This window comes from Lutra lutra, chromosome 2 (genome assembly GCF_902655055.1).
Source record: "Lutra lutra chromosome 2, mLutLut1.2, whole genome shotgun sequence".
Lineage (NCBI taxonomy): Eukaryota > Metazoa > Chordata > Mammalia > Carnivora > Mustelidae > Lutra > Lutra lutra.
The window spans coordinates 91,850,668-91,862,714 of NC_062279.1; the positions used below are offsets into that span (position 1 = coordinate 91,850,668).

Consider the following 12,047-nt stretch of genomic DNA (forward strand, 5'->3'; position numbering starts at 1 on the left):
AGTGATGGACAAACTTAGCTCAGGTGGTTTTATTGGAATATATTTCCATGCAATCATTGCCTTGTAATTAGAACAAAAGTGTTCCTCATAAGATAAATGAGTGGCAACATGAACGAACTATTCTTTTGTGAAGGATCAACAAATATTCTTACCTACAAATTAAGTCCCACAGGAAACAGTCCTTTCCTTGAGGCATTTATGAATTCATTAATACATGTATATATTTTTATCATTTGTTTGTGGTCACCTTTAGGTACAAGGTAAAGAATGATTCTTAAGTCAAGGAGGCATAGGTGTTTGTTAGGTGAGGTGTGGGGGCTGATAGGAGAGTTGCAAAATAATCCCCTTTCTCTGAGAATGTTTTTTCAGAGGTAGCCATGACTGTGTTTCATTTTCCTCTTGTTCCTCTTTGAATCCCTAAATTCCTCTAAATAGGAGATGGCAGGAAACAAAATCATAAAGTCCCTTCACTTCATAAAGTCTCCCAAACACAAAATCTTCTGTAACTTCCTAGGGGAAAATTATATACCATTGGCTAATTTATGGTGGAGGCTTTGCTTAACTTGATGTCTAATGAATATCCACAGTTCCTATTATTTTCATGTTACTATGTCAGTTCAAGCCACAGGTTATCAGTATACAAGTTTGAACATTCTGCCTTTTACGATAAGATGGCAAGCAATTTATCAATATGAGTTTTAAAGACTTATATAAATGGACGCTGTTAATTGGTCGATTGTTGTCTTTTATTTCTTAAAGAAAATATTTGTTCTGGTCATTATTTAAATGACTCCTTTGTTGCTCAGTCTACTCTCGGTTCAGGATAAGAATGTACAGGATTGGGGCACCTGGGTGGCTCAGCGGGTTAAAGCCTCTGCCTTCGGCTCAGGTCATGATCCCAGGGTCCTGGGATCAAGCCCCGCGTCGTGCTCTCTGCTCAGCAGGGAGCCTGCTTCCCTTCCTCTCTCTCTGTCTGTCTCTCTGCCTACTTGTGATCTCTGTCTGTCAAATAAATAAATAAAAAATCTTTAAAAAAAAAAAAGAATGTACAGGATTGGGTCACGGACTTTTCAGGTTATGCTTCAAATGGCAAATCACTAATTAATGGAACATTTTTTAAAATTTAGTCTTTTTACTAGATCCTTGGGAGACCAGGTTTCTAAAACATTTCAGTCAAAATTACAGTATAGAGTAGACTGTTTATTTACGATGCTTCTCTTCGCTCACTATCCACAAGACTTCAAGTTATTTAAGTCCAGCTGGAATCCTTTTTCTTCCTTCTATTTTGCATGGTCTGCAAGCTGGCTGATCTTCATAAGTAACCAGAGCTGCCTGGTTTTCCCTAGAACAAACCTTTTATATATTAACTTGGAAAATCCGAAGAATCAATACAAGCTTTTTTCCGTACATGCTGCAGCACAAAGGAAATCGTGTTATTACCCTTAAAGAGAATCCCAAATGCAGTCTGCTGTTTGGAGGGTTACGACCCCATGGAAAGCTGAACACTTCAAAGTAACTGCTCTCCATCCACCATAATCAGTCTGGAAAGGTACAAAGGATTTTTAGATTTCAGCAAAATGCTTGTCTGGGATCATTACATTCGCCTTTATACTGCCTGTCACCATCTTACCATGCTTAATTTTCTATTTTTAAACTTATATTTTCCAATAATTTGGTTTTAAATTTTCTATTTACATTTTTAACATCCCTTAATGAGCTTATTTCATCAGTAGCATAAACCTAATTACAAGTCACACCAGGGGCTCTTTGGCTGTGGGTAGTTCTTCCAATTTGCACTGGATCAAAGATTGCTGGGCCATGAGCAATCTGCCGGTCTGATCTTTGCCCACTCAACTCTTTCAGTCATGAGATTGTCTTCGTGTTTAGGAATTTAAAAAGATCTCTGCAGGTGACACTGTGATTCAGTCTCACAACAGATATCTATATCTATCATGTATCGATCAGTCGATCCACCTATCCATCCAGCGGTCATCTCTTTTTCCAAAGCCCAGAGTATGTAGGGATGGAGATACTGTTTTTTCTGTCCTGCCTTGTACACCTCCCTCAACACTCATGCAGCTAATTCAGGTGACAGACTATTTAACTGCTTCTGTTGAAGCTGCTCGTTCTCTAAAATTAGGATGATCAGCGAATTTGCATAAGAAATCTAATTCACATTTTAAAGTCTCCCTTTTTTGTGGTCCTCTCAATTTGAAATCTTCTGTATTTCTATTTCTTGCTTTTGCCAGTTCTTTGTTTCACAGTATTTTTGCAAGTCTCACCATGCTTTTACAAACTGTGCCAAAAGGTCTTTTTATTTCTTTATGGAACTAACCGTTCAAACTTCTCATTCAAAAGATTCTCGCACAATAAGCTATATGGTTCTCACTGTATTTGCTGTAGGGGGATGAATGACGGAGTCCGCTTTATTTGCAGAAAAAACATTTGGTCCTAAGAAGCCTAAATATTCCAAAGCAGATGTTTATTAACTTCAGTGTCTCTACTCTGGGGAATAACTGTGTACCCCCTTTGGTCTTTAACATTTAGATTGATTTTTTTTAAAGATTTTATTTATTTATTTGACAGAGAGAGAGAGAGAGAGAGAGCACAAGCCCGGGGGTGGGGGGGGAGGCAAAGGGAGAAGCAGACTCACCACTGAGCAGGGAGCCTGAGCCGGGGTTCCATCCCAAGACCCTGAGATCATGACCCGAGCAGAAGTCAGATACTTAACCGACTAAACCACCCAGGTGCCCCAGATTGATTTTTGTATTATTTTAATTATTATTTGTATTTTTAGGCAAAATAGATTTTAAACATTCTACTGATTTAGAGGCATACATCCCATACTGATTTGAACTTGTAGTGATTAGATTATACTGTCGTATAACATTTCTTTTAATACCATATTTTGTAAATCATCCCTGCCCCTTGCCCCCAAAAAACCTCATTATAAATGAGAAAGAAGAATCTAATGTAACCAGATGCATATTTACAATAGGGAAAAAAAGTAAGGATTTTAAAAAACTCATGATATAATTTAATCATTCAATTAACCTACAGTTATTAAGAATTTTCCATAGTATGGTGTAGGGTCTTTATGATAAAATAACTTGGTATTACAACCAGGAGTGAAGCTGAGCCTTCTTTCCCTAAAACAACGTTTATATATATATTCTGCTACCAACCTTTAAAAATTAAAAAAATAATTTATGTAACATATTACAAGCACAATAAAAACACTTTCCAGACTTCTACCTATAGCAACTAGGTCTCACCCATCTGTATTAGGTAACTTACTTTCTCATGTAATTTGTTTAGTAACTTATTTTTATGCAATTGCAAATAATTGATGTTTTGTGTCTGCATTAATTTAATAGTTAACATTTAATTCTCTCTCTATGTCCTCTAACTCCATTTTTAGCATTAATGTATATTTACAATTTAAAATTCCTTGAGGTAGGGAATATCTTTAAATATCTTTATCATTTTGGGGGGCTTCTAATGTTTGAATGTCATCTAGAAATATGTACTTTAACAAGGACCATTTTTGTCTGATCATGACATTTTTGTGGCAAATGACTCTGATGACGTGGAAGTTTCCCAGCTATTTCTATACTATTTTGTGTGTTGAAGAGAATAAGCACACATGGATGGACATAAAGGAAGTTTTTTAGAAACTGGTTTGAGAAAAGTTGTGGATGCAGTATGGTCTCATTGATAAGACATGAGTATCAGAACAGTAAGTCAGCTAAGTCTATAAGATGGGATTTATTTATGCTATTCTTAATCATAATATTTTAAATTATGCTATATTTGATCCATACAAAAAAGATGCATTATTAAATATAGTTTTACCATATATACAGGTATCCCTAAACAATGTATTGTTCACTTTTATTTTTTAGCTTTACATAAGAAAAATGCATCTTGGGCTCTCTGCTCAGTGGAGAGCCTGCTTCCTCCTCTCTCTCTTTCTCTCTCTCTGCCTGCCTCTCTGCCTACATGTGATCTCTGTCTGTCAAATAAATAAATAAAATCTTTAAAAAAAAAAGAAAAAAAATGCATCATACTGTATTTCTTCTGTAACTTACTTGTATCACATAGGTTTGTTATATAAGTTAAATTTGAACTATTAGATAATATTATAGTTCTTAAAGGTGAATAATGTTCATTGTGTAAATATTTCAGCATGTATTTCTGCATTTTATGTTAAATGGACCTTTGAGCCACTTTCAGTTTTTGATAATTATAAATAATGCCTACTGCTAAAAATATTCAGATATATGATTCCTGGTATACCTGTGCAATAGTTTCTCTAAAATATATATCAAGAAGCATAGCCACTGGGTCAGAGGATATTTGCATGTTCATTTTCACATAATATTAACAAATTGTTTTTCAAAGTGGTTGTACCAATATATACTTCTGTCAACAGTATTTAAGAGATTCCTCCTATTCTCTATATCCTCTCTATGTGAGATTGTTGAATTCTCAATGTTTGCTTATTCTGGAGTATCAAATATTATTACATTGTGATCTTAATTTGCATTTTCTTGACACCAACAAAATTGACCTTCTTTTTATATGCTTAATGGCCATTGGTATTTCCTTGTATAAAATGTTTGTTCAAGTAGTTTGTCAATTTTTCTATTATTCTATTTTTATCCTGTCCTTGTCTTACTCATTGGTGGGAATTTATTATATATTATGAATATTAATCTTCTGATTCATAGTCTCTCTTTCTCTTTCTCTCTCTATCTCTCTTTTTAGACAGAGAGGGAGTTTGGGGCAGGGGCAGAGCGAGAGGGAGACAATCTTAAGCAGACCCCAAGCTGAGTGCAGAGCCATTCATTGCAAAGCTCAATCTCACCATCCTGAGATCCTGACCAGAGCTGAAACCAAGAGTCAGACATTCAATTGACTGAGCTACCCAGGTGCCCCATAGCCTCTCTTTTTCAATCACTTCTGGTGTCTTTACATGAACAAAAATTCTTAAACTTTATACAGTTAAGTATTTTAGTTACTACATTTAAAAAAATTTATTTTTCTGTATATTTGCTTTAGATCTTGCAAAGTTCACTAATTATCTCCAATAGCTTTTATTTTTTTTGTAGATTCATCATGATCTTCTACATAAAACCTAAGTTTTCTGCAAGTAAACATATTTTTATGTTTGAAGTCACTGGGTGACTTCAATTCTCTTTCTTGCCTTATTACATTGGCAAGATAATCTCAGGTCATGTGGATATACGTCTTTGCTTTCTTCCAATTATCTTACAGTTTTAGCTCTTACTTTTAAGTCTTTGATCAATTTTTGAGTTGATTTTTATATCTGGTATGAGATATAGGGGTCCGACTTTATCTGTTTGTGGCTATCAATTTAACTTACCATTATTGGTTGAAAAGAATAATCTTTCCCCATTGAATTGTTTGGCACCATTGTCAAAAATTAGTTGATGATAAATGTAAGGTTTATTTTCTAAACTCTAAATTATCTTCCATTGATCTATAGCACTATTCTTAGGCTGGTCAAATACAGTCTCACTTACTGTAGTTTTAATAAGCTTTGATATTGGATAATGTGAGGAATGAGCCCTCCATTTCCTTTTCTTTTTCTTTTTCTTTTTTAAAGATTTTATTATTTATTTGACAGAGATCACAAGTAGGCAGAAAGGGAAGCAGAGGGAGGGGGAGACAGGCTCCCTGCTGAGCGAGAGCCCGATGCGGGGCTCGATCCAAGGACCCTGGGACAGTGACCTGAGCCAAAGGCAGAGGTTTTAACCCACTGAGCCACCCAGCGCCCCCTTCCATTTATTTTTCAATATTGTTTTAGCTATTCTGAGTTTCTGGCATTTCCATATGAATTTTAAAAACAGCTTTAAATTTCTGCAAAAAAAAGGCAGGAGGGATTTTGACTGGGATTGTGTTGAAGATATAGATCAATTTAGGGAGTATTGCCATTCTAACAATGTTAAGTCTTCTAGTCGATGGACACTTTCCATTTATTTAGGTTGTCTTTCTTTCAATGATATTTTGCAATTTTTGTACTTCCTTTGTTAAGTACGTTCCTGAGCATGTGCTTATTTTTGATGCTATTGTAAGTGGAATTGTTTTCTTAATTTCATCTTTGAGTAGTTCATTGCTAGTATGCAGAAATACAATTGCTCTTTGTATATTGAAACCTTGCTATATTTGCATATAAGTTCCAGTAACATTTTTGTGGATTTTTAATAATTTTCTACATAGGAGAAATATATTTCTATGATATGTTTTCAATCATATATATATATATATATATATATATAATTGTTTGACTAGAACTTATAGTAAAATATTAAATAGAAGTTACAAGAGCAGACATTCTAGTTTTATTCCTGATCTCAAGTGGAAGCTTTCACTCTTTAAACGTTTAGTATGATGTTAGCTGTAGGTTTTTCACAGATGCCCTTTATTAAGTTGAGGTAGTTCCCTTCTTTTCTGAATCAATGTCTGCCTTCCTTTATCTCTTTATGTTTTTTATCTGGAATTTATCTATAACGTGCTTAAGGGAAGTTTTACTTTGTGTTTATCTTCCTGGATTCACTGAACTTCGTAGATCTGAAGACTGATATTCTTTAGAAAAATTTCAGCCCTTATTTCTTCAATTATTTGCTCTTTCTTGATCTTTTTCTCCTACTCTTCTAGAACTCTAATATATTTTAGACCACTTGAGTTTCTGTTCATTTGTTTTAATATTTTTTCCTCAGTACTTCAGATTGGATAGTTTCTTTTGCCCTACCTCCAAGTTCATTGATCTTAATGTCCAGGATCCACACTTCTGTTAAGCCCAATCCAGGCAAATTTTATTCATATCTTGTATGTTTTTGTTCTATTTAATGGTTATTTTTTTTTAGATTTGCCATGAGTTTATTCATTATGCTCATTTTTTCCTTAATAATCTTGAACAGGTTTACAATAACTATTTCAGTCTTTGGTTGCCTACCAATTCAACATCTATGTCATCTCTGTTTTGTTTTGTCTCTGTTTATTGGATGTTTACTCGTATATTGGTCCTATATTCCACCTTTTTCACATATCCGGTTCTTATTACTGTTTATTTTTTATGCTGGGATGCTACGTTCTGAACAGATTTTGTTGTCTTCCCTTAAAGAGCATTGACTTTTGTTCTGGCATGGAGTTAGTTATATCAAGGATGGGATTTTTGTTAAGGTTTTGTTGGAATATGTGTAAATTAGACTTACCTTACTAGATACAGATATTGTTAGGTTCAGGAGAACACTCAGATGTTTAATGAGCCTCTCCTCTTTGGCTGGTCAGAATTCTCCATGATGGGATAAAATCTGGAATCTGTTCAGCTCACACAGCTTCACAATATTTGTTCTCTGGAGGCCTTGAAAAGACTACTATTTGCAAGCTCTGCATGGTATTCAACCCAAGATTTATAAGAAACCCTATTTTTTTTGTTTTGTTTTAATTTTTTATTTTCTTTTATAAACATATAATGTATTATTAGCCCCAGGGGTACAGGTCTGTGAATCGCCAGGTTTATACACTTCACAGCACTCACCATAGCACATACCCTCCCCAATGTCCATAACCCCATCACCCTCTCCCTACCCCCCTACCCCCAGCCCCCCTCAGTTTGTTTTATGACATTAAGAGTCTCTTATGGTTTGTCTCCCTTCCAATCCCATCTTGTTTCATTTAAGGAAACCCTATGTTGACTTAAGATGACATCTCTGCTACCCCCCTCATTTTATGAACTTTATCTACATATTCTAACCACCTCAGCAGCCCCAAACTCATATATATTTCCTTCACCCAGTGCTCTCTCTCTTTGGATCTATTCCTTTGCAATGTAGTTTGAAAACTGTTTGAAGACAGAAAACTAGATTCAATATGGAATTCACATCATGTTGTTCCCTTCTCTCAAAAATTCATTTCACTGTATTGTCTGTTGTTCCTTTATATATCTTGTCCAGCTTTATAGAATTTACCAAAGGAAAGTAAATCTGATAGTCTGTAATGGCCAGAGACAGAAATTTCTGAAATTTGTGTTTTTAGTTTATTACATAAAAAATAGAATAAGCTTATTCACTTGTATCGAATTAAAGTTTGACTTAAAAAGGCTCTAAATCTGTAGATTAATTTGAGGAGAATTGACATATTTACATTGGATATTTCCATCCATTAATAGGATTTATTGGATTTTCTTTTGGGCCTTTGAATAAAGCTTAAAATTTATATGTTATATCTTACACCACTTTTGTTAGATTTAAAAAGAATAATGTTATATTTGTTATTATATGTACTGCCTTTTTAAAATTTATTGTTAGTACACTGAACCATAACTGATCTTAATGTTGTGACCATACATTTTTATTAATTATAAAAATTTGTATTGATCTTAACTACATGCTGAATTCTTTTAATCATTTGCATCTGGGCTATTTCATATTTTTTATTCACAGTCATAACATCTGCTACTAATAATAGTTATTTTTTTCTCTCTTTTGATTCTTACAGCATTTACTTATTTGCTTTTGTCTTATTGCACATTGTTCATTAGAAGTAATGGGCCTACATCTGGGTCTACAATCTAAGTACTAATACTGACATTTGCCATAAAGGCAGTCTTGGATTTTTACTTAACTTACAGCTGAACAATGCAAGTTCTAGTTTTAACTCTTATTTTTCCTTAATTTACTTTGATCTTGTAGTGTTTTTTTACTTTTCATGTGTACAACAATGCAGTAACAAATGTGTTTTCTCTCATCTCCAGATATTTTAAAGATAGAGACCAATTTTTAAAAACATCTACTTCACAACACCAACAGCAATAGAGGCCTATGAAAATAATTTTCATGGAAAGAATTGTTTTGGACAATGATTTTTTTAACAAAATTTCTCTCTTCCTTAGGAATTGGTGTGCTTATGTACATACCAGATTATCTCCCACAGTGATACTAGACAACCAAGTCACTTATATTCCAAGTGGGAGAGGGTCCTGTGGCTGGGCGAGTGGATCATGTCCTCAGAGGTATGTGACATTTTTTTGAAAATAGCCACTGCTTATAGTGTATTTGTGCTTGTTTTGGAATATACAAAGTTAATCATCCCAAGTGCGTATGTGTATAATAGGGTCAGCGTAGGGTCATCACAGTAAATTAGATGCGTGATTTGGGGTAAGTTAAAACGCAGTTACCAGTAATACATGCTTCATATGGGAATTTTTAGAATATGTGAGATAATGCAGTAATATGCTTAGCCTAGGGACAGATACTTTGTGAGTCTTCAGTAAATGTTAACTTTCATGCTTATTTCCATTTTTGCTATTACTATTACCTTACTCTATGACCTGATCAATAATCCTGTCCTTTAATTCTTATGACATTCATATGCAGTTTTAAAATTTTATTGATAATTTCTGCTTCATATTAGGTCAGAAAAATGTCCATAACTTAATTGCAATTGTGCATGATTAAACAGCTAAGTGGGGCCTTTCTTTCTATGTCTACTTTAATGATTCATGTTATTTAATTTTCATTTTTTAAAAAACCTATTTAGGACATTTAAAAATTGCTCAAATGTGGGGCTGAGTAATAAGTTCTTTGAATTCATACAGTCACAGTAGCTTATCTGAAGGTGTTTCAGAAGACCCTGAAATAAAAACTAAAATTATTATTCAGGCCATGATGGCTCATGTTATGCAAATTGTTGTACAAATAAGTGAGGCAATGAGTCTGACACATTGGCAGTCTGGAACAGTGCACAGGAAGGATATGTAAAAATCAAGGTGTTTCTTACTCCCTGGAGGAATAGCTAAGGTTCATGGTCCAGAGAGCTAAGCACATCTTAGGGATTTGGGAGAGCTGAGCTCCAGTGCTGCTTTCAGCATTTACTCCCTTTGTGGCAATTTCCTTGTCGACATGATACACAGAATGCATTGTTAATTCTTCAGTAATGAAAATATTACCACAGCAACCCCATTATACTGCCCTTCTGAGTTCAAGGTGAGTCTCTCTCTCTCTCTTTAAACAAACCAGAAATATGGATCCTTATTCTCATCTCTTATCTTTCTCTATCTTTGAACGTGTCTCTCCATTCATTCATTATTTCAGTACCTATGCAGTGTTTGTCACTTTCTCTTTTATTATGCCAGAGCCACATCTAGCGGGGATCTCGTTTGCTAAAGCAGGAACATTGACCTTAATAATAATGCAACTATCTGCTTGAGTTCATCCTAGGAAACTCTTAAGGGTCCTTTTCCAAACAGCCTTACTTTCTATTTAGCTTTAGCTACTGGACTGGAGCTATTTCACTGGACAGAGTTACTTACTGAATATAATTTCCTGAAATAAACCCAGATAAATGACTAGCCTACTTTGAGAGATGGGAAGAACTTGTAGCTCATCTTAAAACTGAGGAATAACCTCACACATATTGAATTACCCTTCAGGTCACAGCAGAAACTAAAACCCAAGTCTCCTAAAACCCAGTTGGCTCCAATACATTCCCTCACATGATCAGGGTTTATCCACAAAATTGACTATTGTTGGCCCCACATAGTTGTAGGGGACAAGCTAGATAATTAAAGGGAGGCTAACCCACGGAGTGTGGATTAAAATTCCACCCCAATCACTTTTAGATTTGAAACTTTGAGCACATTATTTCATCTCTCTGTTCCTCATGTTCCTCATCAGCATATCATGATTATAATAATAATATTTTCCATATAGAACCAATACAAAAATTAAGGTAATGTATACCGATTTGATAGCCTCACTTGATAAATATTAGCTAAATATTAAAGTCATAGGGGTAAGAATAATATGCCCAAATTGTATTTATAGATTTACATTTATATATATAGGGCCTACATTTAGTACCATTCACCATTTATATTGATTGCTATGTTAAAATGCTGTAATTTCTTCATTTCCCTTCCATGGTTTCTTCTCAGAAATATTTTCTCATATTAGATCTCTTCCTCTCTCCCTCTCTTCTCTGTCTCTTTCTATCAGAGATAAATACCATATGAGAGAAATGATATTAAAAATTAATATTTTAAAATTTGAGAAAGGGAACACTGCAGGTTAAAATCATAGTGGTCATTGTAATTTCAATTAGATCACCATTACAAAATTTAAGTTATTTGATATTGATCTAGGGGGAAACAGATCCTTTTAACTCTAACAATATAAGAAATGCTAAGAATTGAAATAAAGGAAATTGTCATCATAAGCTATTTTTAAAAAATTAAAAGAAGTTTTAACTTTGGTTTTGTAAAAAGTATTATCAAGGGAAAAGCTATGCTATGTTTAGAAAATGTAATGATAGGTATAAACTTAAAATACCAAATAGCATAGATCTTAATGCTTTTTGTAATTTATTTGAAGAAATGTAAGTTTAACACTAATATCGATGAGTGGCACCAGGATGGCTCAGTTGGTTAAATGTCTGACTTGATTTCAGCTTAGGTCATGACTCAAGGTTGTGAGATGGATCCCCACACTGGCTCCATGCTGAGCATGGGGCCTGCTTAAGATTTTCTCTCTCCCTCTCCCCCTGCCCTACTCTGACCTCTCATGTGCTGTCTCTCTCTCTCAAAAAAAATATAATAATAATAATAATTATATGTATATATAAAATGATAATAATATTGATGATGAAGAATATAATAATAACAGATAACATTTATTGAATGTTTCTCATATTTTAGATATTGTTTCCAAAACTTTAATTATCCCAACTGATAATTTAATGTGAGACAAATAATTGCTCTCCTCTCCAGATCTCAGAAGATAACAAATCCTGTCTACAGGATGCAACATAAAATCGTTACCTCATTGGAATGGAAGTGTTGTCCTGGATTCAGTGGAGCAAAATGTCAGCTAAAAGGTACATTTTAATAGTAATTTTATAATAACATTTAAAAGCATAAAACTTTTGAAGAATAAGCAACTGATTCCAGTGAAGAAAAGAGTTGTATTTTCCCTTTTGAACCAAAGTTAATGAACATGTAGCCAACTCATTAAAACTGTTAT

General features: G+C 34.1%; 1 protein-coding gene across 1 annotated transcript in view; it reads left to right on the top strand.

The window, feature by feature from the left end:
• MMRN1 (multimerin 1) overlaps positions 1-12,047 on the top strand; it is a 59,095-nt gene that overhangs the window by 12,802 nt on the left and 34,246 nt on the right. Inside the window, exons 2-3 of the mRNA XM_047717983.1 lie at positions 8,921-9,040; positions 11,795-11,901. Coding sequence (XP_047573939.1) covers positions 8,921-9,040; positions 11,795-11,901 — 227 coding nt within the window. The remainder of the gene's footprint in view (positions 1-8,920; positions 9,041-11,794; positions 11,902-12,047) is intronic.